This window comes from Chrysemys picta, chromosome 3, assembly GCF_011386835.1.
Source record: "Chrysemys picta bellii isolate R12L10 chromosome 3, ASM1138683v2, whole genome shotgun sequence".
Classification (NCBI taxonomy): Eukaryota; Metazoa; Chordata; order Testudines; family Emydidae; genus Chrysemys; species Chrysemys picta.
This window is the reverse complement of record NC_088793.1, coordinates 190786281-190812569: the sequence shown is the minus strand read 5'-3', so window position 1 is coordinate 190812569 and position 26289 is coordinate 190786281. Positions and strand designations below refer to the sequence as shown.

The 26289-nt window shown below is 47.0% G+C and overlaps 1 protein-coding gene across 3 annotated transcripts in view; it reads left to right on the top strand.

Moving 5' to 3' along the window:
• The window catches only part of APLF (aprataxin and PNKP like factor), a 101389-nt gene that overhangs the window by 64042 nt on the left and 11058 nt on the right, over positions 1–26289 (top strand). Inside the window, exons 9-11 of one of the 3 annotated variants that reach the window (XR_010599948.1) lie at positions 147–174; positions 22620–22666; positions 24768–24809. Coding sequence is in view for 2 of the 3 variants with exons in the window: in XM_005312352.4 (XP_005312409.2) it covers positions 22620–22666; positions 24768–24809 (89 nt within the window). In the remaining variant the exon portion in view is untranslated. Of the gene's footprint in view, positions 1–146; positions 175–22619; positions 22667–24767; positions 24811–26289 lie in introns of those variants that run through there. The other 2 variants (XM_065589676.1, XM_005312352.4) reach the window with 2 other exon arrangements.

Here is a 26289-nt window from a genome sequence, read left to right as displayed (position 1 = left end):
AATGTCAGTGAATAAGTTTCCAAAGTTATGGAGGTTGAAGATCTATCTACCTTTTATATCTTTTATTTGAAAGAGAGAATGATTTACTCATTCACTACAGCTTATCTGACAAGTGCTTTTTTTTTTTGTATGCCATGTTGTTGCAGCCATGTTGGTCCCAGGATATTAGAAAAGGTGGGTGAGGTAACATATTTTATTAGCTCGAGTTCTGTTGGTGAGAGAGAGAGACAAGCTTTCAAGTTTACAGAACTCTTCTTCAAGTCTAAAGAAAAAAGTACACATTCTTTTTGGGCTAGCATTTTTAGTGTCCTGACTTCTTATACACACATCTTACATCTAATCAGTCACAACAAATATAAATATTTTAATATTTAACACTTTGTTTTCTTAGAATAACATGCACAAAATTTAGTTCACTTTTAAAGTATATCTTGTTAAGTAATAAAGTCCACCTCATGATGTGAAAGTTCTGCATTTTCTTTTAATGTATATTTAGAATTTGGACGATTGATTGTTTGGAAAGATATCAGCACGTTTCATTTCACTCCTCAATATACACATTTAGAGATTGATCCAGCTGAAATTAATGGCTGCTAGATTTACTGGGCAAAGTCATGCCTTGAAAATTGTCAGAATTTCTGTTGGGACGTATTGATGGGGCATGAATAACTTCCTTTAACATTACTGACCTCTGTACACACAAGTCTAAAAAAAATTCCCCATAGTTTGGCTGGAAACTGGTGACTCTAAAGATGTTCTTAAAATGCAGTTCTCATTTGAAAAATGACAGAACCAACACAGCTTTGAGAGAGTGTTGGATGCTGTTTTGGTTTGTACATCAATGTAATTTTTATAGTTGCTTTTCAGATCAGAAATGTTTTGGATGAAAAATCTATGGTATACCCCTGTGATATAACTTCCCAGTGCACCTTTGTCAGGAGCAGAATGAATACCTAATGTTGAAGAATAATGTAGAGACAATATTTTGTGCTGCGAAACAATCATTCCTTAATCTGTGTTTTGTTTTTGTTTGCTTATAAAGTGATAACCTGATTGAAGGATGCAACTTGGAAAGATCTGGGGGGAAAGGGCTAACTCAAGGGTGGGCAAACTTTTTGGCCTGAGGGCCACATCTGGATGGGAAAATTGTATGCAGGGCCATGAATGTAGGGCTGGGATGGGGGTTGGGCTGCGGGAGGGAGAGCGGGGTGTGCGAGGGGGTGCGGTGTGCAGGAAGGGGCTCAGAACAAGGGGTTGGGGTGCAGGAGAGATGCGGCAGGGGGCTCGGCAGGGGGTTGGAGTGCAGGAGGTGTGCAGCAGGGGACTCAGTGCAGAAGGGGTGCAGCAGGGGGTTGGGGTCTCAGGGCAGGGGGGTTGGGTGCAGAAGGGGTGCAGTAGGAGGCTCAGGGCAGGGGGTTGGGGTCTCAGGGCATGGGGGGTTGGGTGCAGAAGGGGTGCGGCAGGAGGCTCAAGGCAGGGGGTTAGGGGGCTCAGGGCAGGGGGTTGGGGTGCGGGGTGCAGGAGGGGTGCGGGGGTGCGGGCTCCAGCCCCAGCACTGCTTACTTCGAGGGGCTCCAGGGTGGCAGTGGCGCGCAGCAGGGCTAAAGCAGGCTCCCCATTAGTGCCCCGCGCCACTCCCAAAAGTGGCCAGCATGTCCGGCAGTGGCTCCTGGGGGTGGGGTGGGGCAGGCGGCTCTGCTGCGCATTGCCCTTGCCTGTGGGTACCACCCCTGAAGCTCCCATTGGCCACGGTTCCCCATTCCTGGCTAATGGGAGCTGCAGGGGGCGGTGCCTGTAGGCGAGGGAAGTTCATGGAGCCCTCTACCCCCTCCATCCCCAGGGGCCACAGGGATGTGGTGCCGGCTGCTTCTGGGAGTGGCACGGGGCCAGGGCAAGCAGGGAGCCTGCCTTAGCCCCACTGCACCACGGGGCTGGCAATCCTGCGGGCCAGTTTGAAAGCCCTGACAGGACAGATCCAGCCTGTGAGCCGTAGTTTGCCCTTCCCTGGAATAACTACTTTTTAAGAACCATTATTTGTCTGTAAATTGATATTTAGAATAAAAAGGACCTGGCTGATGTTTTGAATGCTTTGCTCTGATTAGGACAGGATTTTTGAAGCAGCCTGATGCTTCAGTATTTTATCACTATATTCAGCAGAGGTTTTTTCTTAAACCTTTGAGCTCCAGCTCAGATTGTGTTCTCCTGTTGGGTTTGAAACCAGAGCTAATTAGAATATCAATCCCCCAATCAAAGGGAAATGTCACCTGAAATGAAAGAAGAAATGTAACCTAGACCAGTGCTTCTCAAAGCCGGTCCACCGCTTGTACAGGGAAAGCTCCTGGCGGCCCAAGCTGGTTCGTTTACCTGCCACGTCCGCAGGTTCAGCCGATCGCAGCTCCCTCTGGCCACAGTTCGCCGCTCCAGGCCAATGGGGGCTGCGGGAAGCGGCGCGGGCCGAGGGACGTGCTGGCCGCCCTTCCCGCAGCCCCCATTGGCCTGGAGCGGTGAACAGCGACCAGTGGGAGCCACGATCGGCCGAACCTGCGGACACGGCAGGTAAACGAACCGGCCCGGACCGCCAGGGGCTTTCCCTGCACAAGCGGCGACCTGACTTTGAGAAGCACTGACCTAGACATTTGAATTGGATTAAAAGAATAAGCAAGAAAAGATATTTTTTTAAATCCATTACCCAAAACAATATTTACGATTATAATAAAAATGGTAGTTTAGCATGAGACTAAAACATTTGCTTATGTTTACCTTGAAGTGTAACTGAGACTTTTCTTAATAAAGCTCTTTCTATATTGAACTGAAAAACCACTACCACTGAAGTTTCCTTTGTAAATTAGTGATCTATTACTCTTGCACTTAGTGTCTGTTCTGTTAAGCTTTGGTCACATGATGAACCACAAGCCAATGTAACAAGGGATCCAACTCCTAAACTCCTCTCTTTATTAGGAGGAGTTTGGATGGAATTTTATAAAAATGGAAGGAAACTGAAAGGACAGCTCTTACTTGTAATTTCCAATGCTGTTGCCGAAGTACATTTTCTTCTAACCCTATCCCCAAAACAAGTCTATTCAAATGCAGAAGTTGCCTCTGTTTTCCACTCTTCTTCCCTCAGTGGCCTCCTCTGGTTGTCAAGGTCTACAATACAATTAGCTTTCCCTAAAGTTCAAAATAAGCAGTTGCAATGATGGAGAGGTTAGCTGGTGACTGAGGCCAGGTCTACACTACAGACCTATAGCAGTATAACTACGTTGCCCAAGGGTGTGAAAAATTCACACCCTGTGGTAACGTAGTTATACTGACCTAACCCACTGCATAGACAATGCTGTGTCAACATAGCTACCCCCTCTTGGGAAAGTGGATTAATTACGCCGACAGGAGAAGCTCTCCCGTCTGCATAGGAATGTCTTCACTTAAGCGCTACAGTGGCTGTACTAAGCCCTCAGGAATTAAGTGTGTTAACTCTGCTGCAGCTCAGGACATGCATTTCCCACTCCACTAGCTTTGTGTGGAACTCCACTGTCTGGCCAGCCCAAGAGTAATAGTTATCCATCTAAACCAGTGATTCTCAACCCGTGGGCTGCTTGCGGCCCAATCAGCGCACAGCTGCAGCTCATGTGACCTCCTCAGGACTGTAACTAGAGTTGGGCGGGAGGGACACCTGCCCCGGGTGCAGAGCTGCTCGTGGGGGTGTAAAATGGGGCGGCGCAGGATCAGCAGGAGGCTAGGGAGCTCAGTGCCCCCTCCCACTCCCCTGCAGGATTGTGGGTCCAGTGACCCTGGCTGGAGCTAACTTGCCAGTACTAGGATCACTGAGGCAGGGTGGGCTGCATGGCTGAGCTATGTGCAGCCAAGGTAGGAGACCAATGGGGAAGGGGTGCAGGGAGTGTGGGGGAGTGGGTGCAGGGGGCGAGGGCCACAGGGAGGGGGGGTTCAGCTGGTGCATGGGGGGACAGACTCTAGGTGGGGGGACTGGTGGCTGGGGGCAGTCCCTGGATGGGGGGCTAGATACTGGGGCATAGTCCCTGGATGGGGGGGTTGAGTGCTGGGGGGGGACTCCTCTGGGGAGGAGGAGTTGCTGGGTGCTGCTGGGGGCAGTTCCTAGGTGGGGGCTATGTGCATGGGGGACAGTTCCTAGGTGGGGGCTGTGTGCATGGGGGACAGTTCCTAGGTGGGGGCTCTGTGCATGGAGGGCAGTCCCTCAGGGGGCCGTTCTGCCCTGGACAGGGCACCCTGTCTCTGCAGGGCAGGCACGAGTGTTAGCCCAGTGTTGGGGATTGGGGGATGCTTGGGGTACAGTCCCAAGGGTTTTGGATGATGCGGGGGGGCATTTCCTGGCTTGGGGAGGCAGTCTGGTGAGGGGCTGGGGGACAGTCATTTGGTGGAGGAGCTGGGTGCATGGGGGGCAGTCCCTGGCTGGGGGTCGGGTGCATGGGGGGCAGTCCCTGGCTGGGGGGCAGGGCTCCCCATCTTTGCAGGCAGGCTCAGCAGCCGTACTCTCCAGGTGCTCAGCCCAGCCCAGCTGCATCGCCAGCAGCAGTGCGGAAGTGAGGGTGGCGATACACCATGTCATGCCTCCCTTACAGTAAATTAATTTTAACAGTTAATATTTTGATTTATTTTGCTAATTTAAAATGCTCTTGGCAGACATTTACCAGTGTTGAAATGAAAGGTGCTGTATTGATCTGAATTGTATTGCTGTCATGTAACAAATACGAAACTTTTTTTTTGTAGATGTACAGGTATTGTATATATTGTGTGGATGAGGCCCACATAGAGAGCTGCATATGTGGCCCGCAGTAGTAAATAGTTTCAGAACCACTGATCTAAAACATTTGACCAATCTAACACAAATCAATGGCAAAAGTGCTGCTGAGTAATATTAACTGGTCGTATTGTGGTGATCCTGCTTGTCATAGTAGCTAGTATCAGCCTGCCATGTAACAAATTTAAATGGTTTGTAACCCTCTTGCAACTGGGGACGGAAATAAAGGTATTTTACCAGCAGTCCTGTGTTTGTCTGTTGTAGTGCTAGAGGGGTGTTAATTCCTAGGTTAATAGGGGGTGCTAGAATCATAGGCCTTTGGGATATACACCTCTACCCCGATATAACGACGTTCTTCTTCGAGTGATTGTTCACGTCCATTACACATTAGGTGTGCGCGCGCCACGTGCACGGACGTCGGAAACTTTTTCCCTTAGCGGCTCCCGTCGGGCCGGCAGGGCCCCCTCCTTCTCGCCAGAGCGGCGCCCCGCTCCAGGGTATATATATCCCTGCCGACCCGACCCCTCCAGTTCCTTCTTACCGTCCGTGGCGGCGTTGGAACAACTCTGTCTCTCGTCTGAGAGTGTCCCTTAGCAATAGTCATTAGTGTTATCTAGCAGTTATCAGTTAGTTTGTAGTAGTGTTGAGCCAGTAGTTAACAGCTCATTAGGGTACTTAAAGTTCCTGCTGTGGTTGTTTGTTCAACCCCGGCACCGGCCCTGGGTGGCGGGGCATGCCGCACGCCCAAGGCTTCAAGGCTTGTGCCACGTGCCGCAGGCCTATGCCATTGAGCGACCCCCACGCCTCGTGTCTCCGTTGCCTGGGGGAGGCCCACCAGAAAGAGCGCTGCAAGATCTGCAAGGCCTTTAAGCCCAGAACTAAGAAAGAAAGAGACTTTCGCCTTAAGCAGCTGCTCATGGAGACGGCATTACAGCCCTCCACTTCGGCGGCACCGTCTGCCTCCGTGCGGAGCGCCCCGGCTTCGGTGCGGGAACCGGCGCCGGCGGGTCACCTGAAGCCCACGGCACCGACCCAACGGGGACATATACGACGCCGGTCGTCTTCGCCGGCAAAAGTGAAGGGCCAACCTAAGGCCCGAGGACGCTCCCCGCACAAGAAGGCGGCACCGGTGAAGACCTCGAGTGCCCCTAAGGCCGGTACGGCCCCGGCACAGACCCCGGTAGTGGCTCCGGCGCCGAAAGGCCCGTCGAGCCCCGGGATGGGCGCGTCGAGTGAGGATGAAGGGCTGGAGGAGCTCTTGGAACAGCCCTCCACTCCGGACACGTTTGAGGCAGCTAAGGACCTCATCGCATTGTCCGTCGAGGCCCCGGCACGCGCTGAGGACGCTCCGCCGAAGCTGCCGCACAGAGGCAAGCCGGCGATGGTGCGCCCGTCACGGTCGCCGTCTCGGCACCGTTTCGGGAACCGGTCCCGGTCGAGCTCCGCTTCGGTGGACTCCCGGTTACCCTCAGCGCAGGAAGCACCGCAGCAGTCGGGCTTCAACAAGCGGTCGGCACCAACTCAGCAACCCATCACGAGTCGGCACCGCAAAATGTCGGCGGTACGTTACCCGAGGCCGACCAGCCGTAGCCGTTCCCGGTCCCGCGACCGCCGGTACCGTTCCAGGTCCAGATCGGCGAGACGCTATTCCAGATCCTGGTCGCGGAGGCGCTACTCCCCAAACCCGGAGCGGCACCATCCTACGGCTCCGCCGTGGCCTTCCAGGTCACCGTCTGTGGTCTCGGGGACTGACTCGGACCGGTACGGCGGATATGGCCATAGGTCGCAGGCCAGCAGGGACTATGGCCATTCTCAATGGGGCCAGCCGAGCCAATGGCCATTCTGGACATCCTGGGCCTACCACCAGCAAGGGCCCCCATTGAGGGCCTCGAGATCCAGGCCACCGGGGGTACCGATCCCGCTCCCCACGGCACCGCCTACCATCGCATAAGGAGGCAACGGTCTCTAGACCACCGGAGCGGGAAGGAGTGGACTCGGTACCGAGTACGGTACCGTCCCAGTCCCACACTGCGGGTCAGGCCCCAGAGGAGCAACTGGTCGATGCTGGGTTGCAGGACACTGAGGAGGGGCAGAAGGCTCCGACCTCTTCCTCCTCGCCAGATGAGGCAGTAGCGGGCACCATGGTGTCCGGCCCTCCCCCGATTGACCATCGGGCACACCAAGACCTGCTTCGCAGGGTAGCCCTCAATCTGGGCTTGCAAGCGGAGGAGACCGTAGAACAGGAAGACCCCATGGTCGATATCCTGAGCCCAGAGGGCCCCTCCAGAGTCGCTCTCCCGATCATACGGACAGTACAGTCCAACTATAAGACGGTGTGGCAAACGCCGGCCTCCAGTGCACCGACTGCAAGAGGCGTGGAGAGGAAATAATTCGCCCCATCTAGAGGGTTCGACTTCCTCTTTCTACACCCGTCCCCTTGTTCGCTGGTGGTCTCGGCGGTCAATGAGAGAGAGCGTCATGGCCAGCAAGCTCCGGCCCCCAAGGGCAAGGAAGCTAAGCAGCTGGACTTGTTCGGGAGGAAAGTCTATTCCTCTGGGGGCCTTCAACTGAGGATCGCCAATCAGCAGGCGATTCTGAACAGGCACAATTTTAACTCTTGGGCTTCAGTCGCCAAGTTTAAGGACTCCCTCCCACCTGACGCGCATCAGGAGTTCACGGCCCTGGTGGACGAGGGGATGACGGTGGCCAAGACCTCATTGCAGGCCTCCCTCGACTCAGCCGATGCTGCGGCTAGAACAATCGCGTCAGGAGTCGTGATGAGGCGTTCGGCGTGGTTACAGGCTTCAGGTCTTCCACCAGAGGTGCAAACCACACTGCAGGACCTCCCGTTTGAAGGTTCGGGCTTGTTCTCTGACCAAACGGACGCCAGGCTACATAGCTTTAAGGACTCGCGTGCGACCCTTAAGTCGTTGGGTATGCACACCCCGGTAACGCAACGTAAGCCCTTTAAACCCCAGCCACCGCAGAGGCAATACCACCCTCGCCCCCGGCACGAGCCTTATCGCCGTCGAGGCAGGGATAACAGGCGGAGACGTAACAATACGCCTAACCAAGGCCAGAGTCACGGCCAGGGCAAGCCGCAGCCAGGGAATAAACCAGGCTTTTGAAGCTACGCCCGAGGACAGCGTACCACTTTCTATACCGGATCCTCCTCTGGGGTTCAAGGACCGCCTGGCCCATTTCTACCGGGCCTGGTTGTGCATAACATCGGACCGCTGGGTCCTGCGCACAGTGAAGGCGGGCTATACCCTCCAGTTTTCCTCGCCTCCTCCCTGCCATTCCCCCTTCCCCGTCCCTCTTCAGGGACCCTTCTCACGAGCAACTCCTCATACAGGAGGTACAGACCCTTCTCGCTGCAGGAGCAGTAGAAGAGGTCCCACCAGACCTAAGGGGAAAAGGATTCTATTCCAGATACTTCCTGATCCCCAAGGCGAAAGGGGGCCTCCGTCCTATTTTGGACCTGCGCGATCTAAACAAGTTTCTGATCAAAGCGCGCTTCCGTGTGGTCTCCCTTGGGACTATTATCCCATCCCTGGATCCGGGGGATTGGTATGCTGCCCTCGATATGAAAGATGCCTATTTTCACATCGCAATCAATCCGGCCCACAGACGGTTTCTGCGCTTCGTTGTCAACCAGCACCATTTCCAATTTACGGTCCTGCCCTTCGGCCTGGCATCAGCACCACGAGTGTTTACAAAGTGCATGTCCGTGGTAGCAGCCTTCCTTCGAAAAAGAAGAATGCGTGTGTTCCCGTACCTGGACGATTGGCTTCTCGCGGGCAGGTCGGAGGCCGAGGTCCGATCTCACGTGACGCTGGCCTTGCAGACGTTCGACAAGCTCGGCCTCCGGGTCAATGTGCCCAAGTCCACGTTAGTCCCCACACAGAGACTGGACTTCATAGGTGCGACCCTGGACTCGGTAGCCGCACAGGCAAGCCTACCAGAGGCACGGTTCATGTCAATTCAGAGAGCCGTAAGCTCGGTCCAAAAATTCCCCACGACAACGGCAAGGTGTTGCATGCAGCTTCTGGGGCATATGGCAGCTTGCACACACGTGGTCAGACATGCTCGCCTAAGGCTCCGGCCTTTACAGTTGTGGTTCGCCCGCACGCATCGCCCCAACAGAGACCCATTGGATCAAGTAGTCACGATCCCAAACCAGGTGCTGAGCTCGCTACGCTGGTGGCTCGATCCCCAACAGGTATGCGAAGGGATCCCCTTCGCTGCCCCACAGCCTACTCTGACGTTGGTAACAGATGCGTCGGACCTGGGTTGGGGAGCGCACCTGGGGGAACTGCGGACCCAAGGGCTGTGGTCCAGAGAAGACAAGAAGCTTCACATCAATCTGAAGGAGCTAAGAGCGGTTCGCCTCGCCTGTCAGACCTTCCGCGCCACCATAAAAGGTCACAGCGTGGCAGTCCTGATGGACAACACTACCGCCATGTTCTATATAAACAAGCTGGGCGGGTCCCGGTCGTCTCCCCTCTGTCACGAGGCACTCCAATTATGGAACTTCTGTATAGCCCATGCGATACACCTCATCGCGACGTATCTTCCGGGAATTCAAAACGGCTTAGCGGACCGCCTCAGCCGATCCTACCGAATGCACGAATGGACGTTGAGGCGAGACGTCCTGCATTCGATCTTCCGGAGGTGGGGCTTTCCCCGGGTGGATCTATTTGCCACCAGGGACAACAGCCAATGCCCTCAGTTCTGCTCGTTCCAGAACCTCAGCCGGGGATCATTAGCAGATGCCTTCATGATCCCATGGGGAGGGAGCCTGAGATATGCCTTCCCTCTGTTCCCACTCATACACAAGGTTCTCCTCAAGACCCGCAGGGACAGGGCGACGATCATACTTATCGCCCCGGCCTGGCCACGCCAGCATTGGTTCACGTCCTTGTTGGAACTGTCCATAGCCGATCCAATCACCCTCCCCCTCCATCGTGACCTAGTCACGCAAGACAAAGGTCGCCTACTCCACCCGAACCTGTCTTCGCTACATCTCACGGCATGGTATCTCTCTGGCTGAATGATGCAGAACACAGGTGCTCTCACCAAGTTCAACAAATCCTCCTTAATAGTAGGAAGCCCTCTACAAGAGCGACCTACCTGGCAAAATGGAAAAGGTTCTCCCACTGGTGTGAGCCTCAACGCATACAGCCTTTACAAGCCTCCGTTCCGTCGATCTTGGACTACCTACTGCACCTCAAGAATCAAGGGCTTGCGCCCGCCTCGATTAAAGTGCACTTAGCCGCCATTTCGGCTTTCCATCCGGGAGAGTTGGGAGTGTCAGTGTTCTCCAACCCCACAGTGGCCCGATTCCTCAAGGGGCTGGAAAGGGTGTTTCCCTACTCGCGCCCGCCTGTCCCGGCGTGGAGTCTGAACCTAGTCCTAACAAGACTCATGAGTCCCCCCTTTGAGCCCCTAGCCACTTGCTCCCTCACGCACCTCTCGTGGAAGGTGGCGTTTCTCGTGGCCATCATGTCGGCCAGAAGGGTATCGGAACTGAGGGCCCTCACTTCAGAACCACCCTATACAGTGTTCCATAAGGATAAGGTGCAACTGAGGCCGCACCCCAAATTCCTTCCAAAGGTGGTATCGCAGTTTCACATGGGGCAGGACATTTGCCTACCGGTGTTCTTTCCTAAACCCCATACGGACCCTCACCACCGCAGCCTACATACCCTGGATGTCCGAAGGGCGTTGGCATTCTACCTGGAACGGACCAGGTCGTTCCGCAGAACACCTCAGCTGTTCATTGCTATTGCGGAACGTATGAAAGGCTTGCCTATCTCGACACAGCGCTTGTCGGCATGGATTGTGCATTGTATACGCACCTGTTATGAGCTCGCCAATGTTCCGGCCCCAGAGATCCAGGCCCACTCGACTAGGGCCCAAGCGTCCTCAACGGCCTTCTTGGCGCAGGTCCCTATCCAGGAGATCTGTAAGGCGGCCACCTGGTCGTCCGTTCAGACGTTCACAGCCCACTACGCGATCCATCATCAGACTAGAGAGGACGCGATGGTCGGTCGGGCTGTGCTACAGTCAGTTGTACCTTGACTCCTACCCACCTCCAATGGTAAGCTTGGGAATCACCTAATGTGTAATGGACGTGAACAATCACTCGAAGAAGAAAGAATGGTTACTTACCTTCTGTAACTGTTGTTCTTCGAGATGTGTTGTTCACGTCCATTACACTTCCCACCCTCCTTCCCCTCTGTCGGAGTCTCCGGCAAGAAGGAACCGGAGGGGTCGGGTCGGCAGGGATATATATACCCTGGAGCGGGGCGCCGCTCTGGCGGGAAGGAGGGGGCCCTGCCGGCCCGACGGGAGCCGCTAAGGGAAAAAGTTTCCGACGTCCGTGCACGCGGCGCGCGCACACCTAATGTGTAATGGACGTGAACAACACATCTCGAAGAACAACAGTTACAGAAGGTAAGTAACCGTTCTTTCCCGGGAGCCAAAAAATCTTACTGCATTATAGGTGAAACTGCGTTATATCAAACTTGCTTTGATCCACTGGAGTGCACAGCCCCGCCCCCTCGGAGCAATGCTTTACCACGTTATATCCGAATTCATGTTATATCGGGTTGTGTTATGTCGGGGTAGAGGTGTATTACTTTCTCATACTGCTAGTGCTTTCTGTCAGTTTCTGTTAAACCATAAAGTTGTAGTTTTAATTGTACACATTATACTGTTGCCTAAACTAGAGTAAAACAATTGATGGGAAGATGTAGCAATCTGTTCAAGCTTCTTTTTAGAAGAATCTGAAAACTAATTTGTGTGTTTATGGTTATATATAGTCCTTTTTAGTACTTTACCATATGAGTATAATATATTAGAATGATCAAATGTGTTTTATAGTAATTTATTTTCACTTTAAATTGGTTTAGACAAAAGCGATTTTTCAAGTTCATGCCTAAAATGATTAGTAATTAATTCAGCTGTTAGCTGAATTTCTTTTTTTTTTTTCAGACTACTGGGATATAATTTAATAAATGTATTTTTACAAGTAGTTTAATATATATTGACTTGTTAATGAGCAAAATAAGTCGCTAATGTGTGCTAATAATGTCAAAAACCAAAAATCTTTTCAGTTATTTATGACTGGATATAACAACAGCTTTAAAAAGGGTTTCCAATTATTTTTTTCACCTTTCTCTTGTTTGTAATATGTTAGATGCATACAATATTTGTTTCCTGTTTTTGTACTTTAACCCTTTGTAAACTTCAGTTATTTTCGTGTTTTATCTGCATTTTTTATGGAGTACAAACTAATTTAGCTCTGCTGAATGGACTTTCTTGTCTGTGGTGTAAACACACTTCTAGGAGTGTGGTGCTTTTTGCCATCTCTTCTGTGCACACTAAAAATATTGTGAAATTATGATTGAATGTTAGCTATTTGGGATTTTGGTTCACTTTTAATTTCTTAGCAGTAATGTACAGTTAAAGAAACCTAGAATCCATATATTTCCCATCAGATTATAATAATCTGAACTCAAGTCAGATTTGGTGTGGCAGTCACTGTAAAAATTGAGGGTTGGAATATTTTTAAGTTTCAGTCTGCCTTAAGTCCAGATAGATTTTCCTGACTGAATGAAATGTCATCAGTTTGCTCCCTTCCAAATTCCTGTACCCTCTAAGTCAGGGGTGGGCAAACTTTTTGGCCCGAGAGCCACATCTGGGTGGGGAAATTGCATGCAGGGCCATGAATGTAGGGCTGGGGAAGGGTTGGGGTGCAGGGGTGTCTGTATGCAGGAAGGGGCTCAGGGCAAGGGGTTGGGGCACAGGAGGGGTGTGGGGTGTACGAGGGTGCTTAGGGCAGGGGGTTGGGGTGCAGGAGGGGTGCGGCGGGGGCTCAGGGCAGGGGGTTGGGGCATTTACCTGGAGCAGCTCCGGCGTGGCAGTGGGGCTAAGGCAGGCTCCTTGTCTGCCCTGGCCCCACGCAGCTCCCAGAAGTGGCCGGCACCATGTCCCTGCGGCCTCTGGGAGAGAGAGGAGGAAGAGGGCTCCGTGCGCTGCCCTCCCCTGCAGATACCTCCCCTGAAGCTGTTAGGGGATTGTTGGGGCTTTTGACATTCAGAAAGATGTGGTGATCTTTTGTTGCTGTTTTTGGTGACCGAGAGACAGTTGAGGCTCTGGGGAGTGGATGGAACTCATTTTTCCTTCCTCCTTTTGAGCAAAGCTGTTAGGTGACTTTAAATTTTGGAAGAGGAAGAAAGCTTTTAATAGTAACTAACTGTCTGCCCCAATATCTGCTACCTCATCCAGCAATGGAGCACATTAGCTTGCTCTTCCTCCTCAAATAACTCGTAGTTCAATACTTTAAAATGTCAACATTGTTATCCATCCTCTTAGTCTTCATTAATAATACCTGGACTTGAATTGGGCATGTGACATTTCTGAATTTGTTTCAAGCTGTCTGTAGAATCAGGCAGACCTCACTTCAGCTTGTATTCAGTTCACATTTTGAAGGTTATTTTCACAGCTACAAAGACTCCTGCCTCCACGTGAACGTGTGAAAAGCAGTGCTGAAAATGCTTTTTATTTAGCTATCAGCTCCCCAAATAATAAGACATCATCAACCTCAGTGCCAAATAGCTTATATGAGGAGGGTCAAATCCCTCACAGGCTGAAGCGTCTGCATTAAGTATCGGGGGGTAGCCGTTTTAGTCTGTATCCACAAAAACAACAAGGAGTCCGGTGGCACCTTAAAGACTAACCTCACTTCTTCAGATGCATGGAGTGAAAGTTACAGATGCAGGCATTGAATTCAAGCAAGGTTTTTTACCCACAAAAGCTTAGGCCCAAATAAATCTGTTAGTCTTTAAGGTGCCACCGGACTCCTGGTTGTTTTCGTTTGCATAAAGTGTCCCTGGAGGGCCACAGAACTTCTGTAGGAGTCCACAGTGGCAATAATATTTGTAGGTATAGAGGCTGGTGTGCATGGGACTTGCATCTCAGTTCACATTTTAGGTGCTAAGTTAACACAAATAAATAAAGCTGTGCTACAATTGTAGTTGGTTGTATTAATTTTTCTTTCTTTAACTGAATGAAAATAATTTAATTATGCATGCCGCTTTGATATTTAATGCTATTTGCATTTTATCAGTTGTACAGAAGTTATATTTCTGTACATTCTTTTACTGGCTTCACAATAAAGGGACAAGAGATTGTTGCTTGTCACTTGTGAAGTTTAACTTGAATAAAAATTACATTGAAATGAGAGAGATTAAGAGTGCAAGTTAATTTCATTCATACAGTACTTTTTATTAATTCCCTTGCAGCTTTGCTACCGGCTGTAACAAAACTTCAGTAAACTTACCAGAAGGAATCATAGGTGTATAACAGGGGTCGGCAACGTTTGGCACGCGGCTCGCCAGGGTAAGCACCCTGGCGGGCCGGGCCAGTTTTATTTACATGCTGACACGGCAGGTTCGGCCGATCACGGCCCCCACTGGCCGCGGTTCGCCGTCCCGGGCCAATGGGGGCGGCGAGAAGCGGCGCGGGCGAGCGATCTGTTGGCCGCGGCTTCTGGCCGCCCCCATGGGCCCGGGACAGCGAACCGCGGCCAGTGGGGGCCGCGATCGGACGAACCTGCCGCGTCAGCAGGTAAATAAAACTGGCCCGGCCCGCCAGGGTGCTTACCCTGGCGAGCCGCGTGCCGAACGTTGCCAACCCCTGGTGTATAATTATGCTGTCATGACAAGTTACAGTGGAATATGCTTTGTACCTGAAGTTCATTAAATGAAGAGACAAACATGCTTCCCCAAGGGTAATGATAAATATGTATTCCTTTATTTAGTAAACATTCATCAGATTAAAACTCAGTCAGTTCTTTCTGTACATTGTAAATATTATTGTTTCTTAATCAGCAAAATGGCTTTACTATTACCATATTTTATTCTTACCAAGCCAGCTTAATTTCTTGTTATTTTGACCTGTAGATAAGGGCAGGAATAACTTTGTTTTTCTTCCTGAATTTTAAGACTTGAGACTGTTAGAGGTTTCAAGATGTGTGTGCTGTCTACAGCTTTTCTAAGCTAATAAAACCGCAATGATGTGGAGATGTGATACAGGGATTTTTCTTGAATAAATTAAAATTATAGTTAACTTATTTTGGAAGTGTCCCTTATGAAAAGGTTATTGCCTACCAACAAGTGAACTTCTTTCTCTTTTGGACAGTTTAGTGAATAGCTACTGGAAGGCAGAATGAGCTATAAAACAGCAGTTATTTAATCAATTGGAAAAAATACAGGTGACAAATACGAATTTTCAAATTCTGGCGTTCAGTGTATATGAACTAATAATGCCATAAACTTGTTGTTTGACATTCACCATATTTTTCAGCAAACTCAAGTAAAACATTTGAGGAGGCATAAACAAATCTTGTATTAGGCAGTGAAGTACAGGAGAACAATGCAAATACTTGGTGCCACTACAATCAAAGATTCACTAATTCAACTCCCTTGAATTTTATTGGTGATTACCTCTGCTTCCATATGAACGATAGTGAGAATCTTGTATTCTCTGTGACAAATCCAATCCATTAGATATTGTGGGTTTCATTCTCAGTGTGTGTGTGTATATATAGATCTAGTCTTGAATATAGCACTTCAGAAGTCATTGACTTACTCCTCTAGTGTTTTGGCAACAGAGTTTTCATTCAGTTAAATATCACTCTGTGCTTCAGACTTCCTTGAAATCTGACATTTTGGGAAACAGTAGTTACAAAATCACAAACCAAATAAACTGCTTCTTCTCTTTGTTTGACAAATTCAAATAAGTGCTTTTTAGAGAATACCTAGACTTTTTTCTGTGAAATTAAAGAAAATTAGATTAGCTGAGCAACAGGGATTCACAAGGCAGTTTTTATAGCAAGAATGTTTTTTGTAGATTATATTAAAGCTTCAACTAATAGCAAATGTGACTAGGTGTCACAAATAACAAATAATATCACATGCCCAGCGATGTGCACTCATCATTATTGAGCAATGTGGGTTTCAATAATTTGTTTAAAAAACAAAGAAACATCCTAGTGATATATGGCTGAGTTGTTTTCCTTGAATTTGGTTCAAAAATGCATGCAGTTGAATTGCCTTAGGCTTTTTCTGTGGGGAGCCAATTAATACTGGAAGCTACTTTGTCAAGCCTTTGTTTAAAAAGCCTTAGCTATATTTACAAAATAGTTGAGCCCAAGATTAGTTACAACTAAGGATGTAAGGTGTTAAACTGCCTGAACCGTTAACCCCCCGAGCCGGCCGGCCCCAGTGGCCCCGCACCAGCCAGTCCTTTAATGGGTTAAATGTTTAAACAAAATATTTTTAATCATTTAAATGGTTAATTTTTTAAATGGTATTTACATCCCGAGTTACAACACACTTTCGTTTAAGAATACTTAAGGTGGACGTGAACTTCGAATTTTAAAAAGTGCATACAAATGAGGCTAAAACTGAATGTCCTTAGTTCATTTTAACATGGTTCTCATGCAGGCAAAACTCATTGACATCAGTAGCTTTGCCCGAGTAAGGATGGAATAGGAGTTTTAAAATTTGGGTCAACATAAATTTTTAACTATGGAATAAAAATTGATGAGTAAATGCAATGCAGGTGAGGCGCCCTGAGCTGGCAAGGTGGAAGATGCATTTGATCCATCCTCAAATTATAATTGACAAAATCACTTACATAGTCAAGTGTGGATATAAAATGAATGTGAACTCCCAAAATATTTTTGGTACTCAATTACAGAATAGCTATATCTGTTAATGCAATATTTAAAGCAGCCACAAAAAACTGAGAATTCTCGTCTCACTGATGTCTCTTTATAATGTATTCTTGAGAATTGTCATCTGAGCATTTGCATCAAAACAACTTGCTGTGACTTAAATGAGGATCCCAGAACGGCCGGATCATCTGTCCAGTAAGAATTGAATTGAAACCACAATCTCATTTCATCTAGCCACTGGTGCAACAATTGTATGGTAACTGGTTTTGGCATATACCATCTTGAGTTGGAGTTGAACTGGGTACATAGTGATGAGCGGCATTGCTTCTATTATCAGGCTCTGGCTCATGAAGTTTCCCCAACAGCACTGCTGCTGCCATTGACTGTATTCTGAGGTGGCCATGTGTAACTGGAGTATGGAAACCTCCCTTTCACCCTGGAAGTATGTTCTTGTTGCAGGGAGGAGGTACTGCTGGGAAGCTTACATTACCATTGCCTATTCTGTAGCTGAATAAAGTCTCCAGGTATTAATTCAGCAACTACTCACAAGCCCTAAATTCACTCCTTAAAAAATCCTGAATAGGTACATATTGAAGAATTACACTAATTTCAAACTATATAAAGTCTAAAACTTCTGAACACAGGTTCATCTCAACTATCTGACTTGGATGACATACACCTCTACCCCGATATAACGTGACCTGATATAACACAAATTCAGATATAACGCGGTAAAGCAGTGCTCCGGGGGGGCGGGGCTGCGCACTCCGGTCAATCAAAGCAAGTTCGATAAAACGCGGTTTCACCTATAATGCGGTAAGATTTTTTGGCTCCCGAGGACATCGTTCTATCGAGGTAGAGGTGTATATCTAAAATTCAGAAAACCCGAATCTTGAATAGTTGAAGTTCAGATAATCATTTTCCTATGCCATCGAGTACAAGCCTGTGTTTTTGTCTATTGCGTGTATTTTTAGAGGCACTGAGCACTATCGGTTCCAACTAAAGTTAATAATTGCTGTGGGTGCTCGGCATCTCTGAAAATCTGACCCAAAATCATTAGTTGTCCTGAAAAATGTTCTGTATATAGGAACACTGTTTAAATGATTAGTAAAACAGAAAACGTTAAATGCAACTGGAAATAGTCTCTTTTTCTGTCTGCTGAGAAATACAGTGATATTGTTGGACCCTGGTATAAATTGTAGAACAAAGCACAATAAAGATAATTTGGCAGAATACACTTTTCAGTATGACACAAAAGTGAGACTTTGGTGTTTTAAAAACAAATTTTTATTGTAAAATTGGACTCATGCATGTTTTTCTGAAAAGCCTCATGTGTAATTGACAGCACATCTAAGTGAACATGGCTTAACTTAAATGTCCCTTCATATGTGCCTAAAAATGTAGTGTAAAGTTCTGAAAATATTAACCTGTATAAACTATTATCATAAACTGCTTCACTATGAAAACTTGTTAAACACTGTTAAAAAGAAACTGACACTAGTACTGTATATTAAGACAATTAGGTTGTTTCAACAGAAAGTTAGTCTTTCTGAAATAACAGAAGTAAGATTAAATAGGTGTAGTAGCTATCGAAAGGCTTGGGGGGGGGGGGGAGATGGGAAAACAATGAGATAACATCCATCAACAACTAGGGTTGCCAGGTATCCGTTTTTTGACCAGAATGCCCGGTCGAAAAGAGACCTTGCCTGCTCTGGTCAGCATTGCTGAACAGGCCGCTAAAAGTCCAGTTGGCAGTGCAGCGGGGCTAAGGCAAGCTCCCTGTGAATCCCGGAAGTGGCCAGCATGTCTGCTTCTCAGTGCAGGGGCAGCCAGGGAGGTTCCGCACACTGCCCCCTCCCTGAGCGCTGGCTCTGCAGCTCCCATTGGCCGTGGTTTCTGGACAGTGCGCAGAGCCCCCTGGCCTCTCCGCCTAGGAGCTGGACATGCTGGACGTTTCCTGGAGCACCCTAAGATAAGCGCCGTCTGGTCCCCAAGCCCCTGCCCCAGCCCTGAGCCGCCATGTGCACCCAAACTCCCTCCCAGAGCCCGCATCCCCCTCCCCAACCTCCCACCCCAGCCCTGAGCTCCCTCCTGCACTCCAAACCCCTTGGCCCCAGCCCGGAGCCCTCGCCCCCTCCCTCACCCAAACCCCCGCCCCAGCCCAGAGCTCTCTCATGCACCCCAAGCCCCTCATCCCTGGCCCCACCAAAGAGCCCTCACCCCCAGCTGGAACCCTCGCCCCCAGAGCTCCTGCCCCAGCCCGGTGAAAGTGAGTGAGGGTTGGGAAGAGTGAACGATGGAGAGAGGGGGGATGGAGTGAGCGGGGATGGGGCCTTGGAGGAGGGGTTGGGCCTTAGGGAAGAGGCGGGGCAGGGGTGTTCGGTTTTGTGCGATTAGAAAGTTGGCAACCCTAACAACAACAACTGAAAAAAACACTATCTTGTACGGAATGTTACTTGTGTTAATTGGCTATCACCCTGCAACTTTGAGTGGAAAATAAGAAAACCAAAAGAAAAGGGGCAGACACCATCAAATGAGAAGGGAGGAAGCCCCCACTCTTGGAGTCCTTTATATTATATCTCTGTCATCCATAGGTTACCACTGGTCACGTGATGGACTCCTGGAACTTTCCATGGTTTTCCTCCAAAACCCTCACACATGTCAGGACTTTTTCTTATCTGGATAATGTTTTTTTTGTAGTCCAGGAACACATTATCTCTAAACAGTCTGTGAACCTATTAGTAGAAGTCCAAGTTCCCAAAACAAGTCAAAGTAGACTTATTCTCTTAGCAAGACTCTGGTTAGGAAAATTAGGCCTTCCTATATGGTCTATTATCCTTAGGCCATTAGTCTTTTTCCCAAAGGCAGTGGGTTCCACTGCATTGACTGACAGTACAATGTAGTTTCTGAAAAGGGGGGGAAGCGTGTTTTGGGGAGCAGAATGGACGAACAAAGCTCAAGGAGACCCCAAGATCTGTGGATTTAGACCTTTTTGCTCCTCAGATCCTCTGGTTCTGGAGGTCCTGTAATGTTTCCCTCCAGAGGGGAGCCTTCACGGCAAACACCACATACTGAATCTCATGAAATTTTAAGAGTCCTCTTGACTTTACCATAGGAGGCTACAGTTTGGCTCTCAAAATTGTAGACCTGATCCAAAGGCCATTGAAACTGGAAAGTTTCTGTGTTAGCAATAAATTCAGTGAGGAGGACAGGTTTACATAGTTTGTTTAGGGATATTCATGAACAAAGAACGGTAGAAACTAGAATTACAGACTGCAGATCGAATGTCCTACATTAAACAGATTTAATGAAAAGTTACTGTTGTCTTCACTTTTGAGCGAATATGCTGTTTCAGGCTGTATGCTAGTTGTACATATTGCATTTCCTCTGTAGGCCAGATATCATTTGTTTCATACTTTGTGGTTTTCACACTGTTTTAGTTTCATTATTAAAGGTAAACACTGTCCTCTACGTACAGGGTCCCCTGTGATTCATGGTGCAGGCTTTCAGAATCTTGCATTATTATTATTTTTTTGCAGTGTTTTTATGACTCTAGAAGCTTTGTGACATCTGTAATAAAAATTCCAGTCAATTGCATGTGATTGCCACTCTTTATTTTTCCTGTTTCTCAGTGTGCAAGTTGAGTAAACAATTATCCCTTCTCACAGCTTCTATAAAGACCACTAATTATAGCAAAAGATTTAAGATGCAGAAGGGGAAGAAAATTAATCTTGATATTTTTTTTTCTTGTGAAGTGGGAGGTGATTTTATTTTTATCTACCACCATATTTCTACATAGAGCTAACGAACCATCTTCTTCCTCCCTTGCATTGATCTCTGCTATTAACACTCTTAAGTTATTTCTTATTGATGTTAATGAGATTTGAAAACAACCTCAAGGGAAAGTTGAGAGCACTGCTGTGAAATTAAATTCTAAACAAAATATAATTCTTAATATTGGTTTACTAATTAAGGTTCATTCCTGCATGATGCAGAGTACTCTAGCTCTGATCCAGCAAAGTACATGAACACAAGTGATCCCATTGACTTCAAGTGCGGTATTGCTGGTGATTAGAAAAAACAAACAAAAACTTATCTTGGGTGCCTGCTTGACTGATTCTTGGAGCTGGTAATTGAGAGGAAAAATAGTTTTTACTTGTAAATGGAGCATATTTGCATAGAAATCTGTAAAAGATGATAAACAAAAAACCCTGCCATAGTGTTTTTAGAGTCTGTTTCCAGTCCACTTTATGGGGGATTTTTTTCAGTGTGTACACTTCCTGCAGAATATTCAGCACATGAACACTGTCTACAATGGCATTTGAAGTTGAATCCTCTTTGACATGTGTGAAACTTAAATGTAATAAGTCATTAAAATGTAAAATGATTAACTTGTTTAAAAATAGTTGTGCCTATTCCTTGCTGAAGTCAGACATTTATAGTATTATATGGCTAGCTTTAGCCTTTTAAAAATATATTTCCTGCCCCTTTTGTAGGGTATGTGCATGGGTTGGGCATTGGAAGTCATGTAAAAGAGTCTGGGAAATGCATAACCAATGATGGCTCTTAATAAATTAACATTGTGATGGGTCTTCAGAGCCCTCCAAACCCACCAGTCTGGGCTGTCTCTCACACTATGATGCTAATGTCAAGCTACAAGTCTCTGACAGAAACTGCACTTACATCGACATCCACAGTACACAGACATCTCAGTACCACATATAGCGACACTTCATAACTTCACATACAATGATAGTACATACAACCCAACAGGATATTAATGTTTAGCAAATCAAATGATTTGAAAATGACTTTTAAAATGATACCTCACAAGGCACGCATTGTACAAAACATATAATCATATCACAGTGATGAATATGGGGCTTTCAGGGTGCTATTTTGAGGTACAGAGTGTCACAAACATGGACCTATTCTGCTTCTGAAAATGGTGAACAAACTGTGCTGAACAAATGAGGCGTGTAGGGGAAGGATGGTGCCGTGATTAGGACACTAGCCCAAGACTTGGGAGGCCTGGGTTCAGTTTCCTGCTCTGTCACAGACTTCCTGTGTGACTTTGGGCAAGTCACTTATTCTCTGTGTGCCTCAGATCTCCATCTGTAAAGTGCAGGTGATGAGAACATAAAAATAGCCATACTGGATCAGACCAAAGGTCCATCTAGCCCAGTGTCCTGTCTTCTGACAGTGGCCAATGCCAGGTGCCCCAGAAGGAATGAACAGAACAGGTAATCATCAAATGATCCATCCCGTCACCCATTCCCAGCTTTCGGAAGACAGAGGCTAGGGCACCATCCCTGTCCATCCTGGCTAATAGCCATTGATGGACCTATCCTCCAAGAATTTATCTAGTTCTTTTTTGAAAGACCATATGAAATAGGAAATACTAAGATGAATATATTAAAGCAGGGGTTGGCAACGTTTGGCACGCGGCTCACCAGGGTAAACACCCTGGCGGGCTGGGCCAGTTTATTTACATGCTGACGCGGCAGGTTCGGCCGATCACGGCCCCCGCTGGCCGCAGTTCGCCGTCCTGGGCCAATGGGGGCGGCGAGAAGCGGCGCAGGCGAGGGACGTGCTGGCCGCGGCTTCCTGCCGCCCCCATTGGCCAGGGACGGCGAACCGCGGCCAGTGGGGGCCGCAATCGCCCGAACCTGCCGCGTCAGCAGGTAAATAAACTGGCCCGGCCCGCCAGGGTGCTTACCCTGGCGAGTCGCGTGCCAAACGTTGCCGACCCCTGTATTAAAGTTTTAAAGTTTGAGGCACTGAGGCACAGTAATGGGGGTCTGTAAGTGCCATAGATAAATACATATGTGAATGCTGATTCTAGAGAGCTAAAGTCAGTTATATTGATTACTGTAACATAAAAGGTTTTGGGGGGGGGCTGTTTCTTTTTACTATTATATTGAGAGAGCTGTAGATAAGTGATTTGAAACTACATAGTGATTAATTTAAATTTCATTCACATCCCCTAAAGTTTGATGATTACTTCCATTGTGCAGTGAATAATTCTTGAATGAAGAAAGGTGGGATGCAAGGGCCGGAAATGATTTTATTGTATTGATTTTTATTTCTTTGCAGGAAGAATCCACAGCACAAGCTTGAATACAAGCACACTGCACCTCCAGGTAAAGACTCTTGTTCAAAACTTTTAAAAATAAAAACAGTGATACACACTTAAAAGGGCGTATGAAATTGTTTATGCTTCTGTTAAGCTTTACTCATTTGTATTTGTCACTTACTATACAACTCTGCAATGTTGCCATTCCTAATGCTTTAATTCTTTCCCTGCAGTTGTCCACAGTAAAGATTATTGCTTTTCTACTCCACTTAAGATTTGTTTCACTGCTAACTATTTTAGATGTCTTTTGATCTGAGTAACCTCACCAGGTGGTTCAAATGCTAACAGTATGACATGTACATGCATGGCTTTTATACCATACAGACAAACACCAAGAAGTAGTAGATATTTGAATCAGTTGGTGGCTTTTACTCTAAACACTTAATGGAACAAAAAATTCCATAATTTGAGAGACTCTGATTTTTAAGATAGGGCAATCTCAATAAAAGGTTTTGGGTTTTTTTGTTTCTGGCAGGGGATCTGAGGAAAGTAGCACAATGAGAGAAGGGGTTAAAAATGTAGACTATAGTGCTTGTGATGTTTGTTTAAAAAAAAGTTTGTCTCTTTTCTAGACTAGTGGTTCTCTGCATCTAAGATACCAAGTAGTTCCATATTTTCTTTGGGGGACTTGGACAGAGTTTAATCAGGATGGAATCTAAGTATTCATTGAAAAGCTATTTTTCTAGCATTTCAGGTTGAAGTAATTACCGGTAGATTTATTGAACACTTAGCATTGGAAAATATTGCAGTTCGACATTTTTCTCTAAGAATGTTATCACATTTATTTTTTGATTTTTTTAAGTGTACTAGGCTTTTTCAAGAAAAATATAAATCCATCCATCAACCATACAAACGATGCACGATTTTTAATTTCATACAACTATGCAAATGTAATGCCACTCTGTTCAGAGTTTCCCAAGAGTTAGGGATCACGGCAACGTTATCGCTGCAGGAGAAATTGCAGTTATTTCAGTGACCCAGACCTGAAAAATTAGCTCTGTGTAACTCAAAAGTTTGTCTTTCACCAACAGAAGGTGGTCCAATAAAAGATATTACCTCAACCACCTGTCTTTTATTTCAGTAACACAATAATCTAAAAAAGTAATGTAAACATACAAGCGTATTGCTATATTTGCAACTTTTTTAAATGTTCAGCTGTTGTGTCCCTGAAGGATAAACAATAAACCAACATGCCCACAGGGTTGGAGCTCTGGGAAGGAGTGTACTCAAGCAACGGTAGAGTTATGGGGTGCTGGCACTAGTCTTGGAGTCCTGCCAGTTGGATTGCAGGGTCTCAGCTCTCTGAAACAGCTGTTGGACAGAGGATCTGTATCCTGAGGGTGTGCCCAGAAACCCTCAGCCAGAAACCGTGCCTGGCCTCTGTTCAGACTCAGGAAGCTTAAAGCTCACAGGATCCAGTGAAGTGAGGCCCAAACACAGCAGCCTAGTGCAGTGCTTCTCAACCAGGGGTCCGGAGTCCCCTGGGGGATCACAAGCAGGTTTCAGGGGATCTGCCAAGTAGGGCCAGTGTGAGATTTGCTGTGGCCCAGGGCAGAAAGCCGAAGTCCCACCTCATGGGTCTGAAGCCCAGAGCCCTGCCTCAGGGGCCGAAGCATGAGCAATGCAGCTTCACAGGGGCCCCTGTGGCGTGAGGCCCCAGGCAATTGTCCTGCTTGCTACCCGCTAATACCGACCCCTGCTTTTATATGCAGAAAACCAGTTATTATGGCACAGGTGGGTTGTGGAGTTTTTATAGCATATGGGGGAGGGAGGCGGCTCAGAAAGAAAAAGATTGAGAACCCCTGGCCTAGTGAGCTCTACCAGGGCAGTGTGAAATCATTGATATGCTTTGCTGGAACAGAAAAGGTGTGGGATCAAACCTGGAAAAGGTGTTCATGAGAGGGTTACTATCTTGGGAAGTGGTCAGTCATCTGAAAAAGACCAGTCTCATAAATACATAAATATACCTAGTAAATACAGTCACCATGGCAGTTACGTTAAAATGTGGGAATGTCCTCTTTATTTCTGCAGTCTCAGTTACTGATACGTCACAGATTTCTGCTAGATTGTAGTTTCCCTGGTAATTGCTTTTTTTTTTTTCCATTTAGAAACTGAAACAAGAAGAACTAGACAGAAAACTACTAAAAGAGGTTAGAAAGTTCTAATTTTCTTAATGGACCCGTTACTGTTGTGGTGGTGGTGGGTTTTTTTAAATCATGCACATGAAAGACAAATCGGGTTAGATGTATTGGTTTCGGTTAAGGATGGTGTAATATTGAAGCACTTTATCATGAATGCTACTTGCTAGGTCTCTAGTTGGGGAAAGTGCATTATTTTCTTTCAGTGAATACCCCACTTTGTATTGCATGTGACAGTCCTTAAATTGGGTGTTCTATGCAAATGTGTTCCAGATAAGCAAACTTAGTTTTAATCTGGAAACTGCAAAGTATCTTTTAACTTTAAAGATGAACACTGAGTGACTTAAACCAATTAGTTCCCTAATATTGCCTAGAGGTAAAAGGCAATAAGATAAAAGGAATCAGTATTTCAGCTACAACTGTTTAAAGTCTGTCCAGTACAGGCTGACTGCCCAAAGCATTGATGTATTCCTTTTTGCCTTAAGCCATGTTCTAAAGAACTTGAAGGTAATTCGCTTTGTGTGCATATATACATGTGCCATTGAGCTTTTCTTAAGTTTAATTTTGTATCTGAAATATTGATGCCTCATAAGGTGTTCTGAATTAGAGGTTCACTAAAATGCTTACCAAATGGAACACTGCTTTATCATTTTTCATCCCTATGTGAAATATTAACATTCTCTTATAAGGCTGTCACTAAAGATGAGTTGATTTGTTTTAAATTGTTTATCCCTTGTTTTGAACAAAGGTCACTAACCAAGAGATACAAAACATATGTTTATATTTCTTAAAACAATAGAGCTACTGTCAAGTGCAGCTTCTTTGAATAGTGTCCCTTTGGGTGCTCCACTGTAGGTGTATTTATGCCCATTCACCTTTAATTGGAGGATCCTAATGGGAGCAGGAAAGAATCCACTGATTGTCCTTCTTGTGGGAACAAATGATGTGGCTAGATTCTCGCTGGAACGTATCAAGGGAGACTATGCCAGGCTGGGGAAGACACTTAAGGAAATCGAGGCTCAGGTGATCTTCAGTGGGATTCTGCCTGTTCCTAGAGAAGGGCAACAAAGGTGTGACAAGATTATGACAATCAACAGATGGCTCAGGCAGTGGTGCTATAAGGAGGGCTTTGGGATGTATGGCCACTGGGAGGCATTCATGGACAGAGGACTGTTCTCTCGGAATGGACTTCACCTGAGCAGGGAGGGAAATAGACTTCTAGGATGGAGTCTGGCACAACTGATTAAGAGAACTTTAAACTAGGAATTTGGGAGAGACGGTTGGAAGATGTCCAGGTAATCTCCACGCTGGATTTTAACATTGAGAGGAAAGCAAACGAAGTAAGAAAGGATACAGCTGTGGGTATGAGAATGGACATAAGGAGGAAGGGTAGTGTAGATACCAGTCTAATAGGTGATACTGGTGGTAGAATGTCTGGGCCTAATCGGGTAAAGAATGTGAGCAAAGCCAAACAGCAAAAATTAAGATGTTT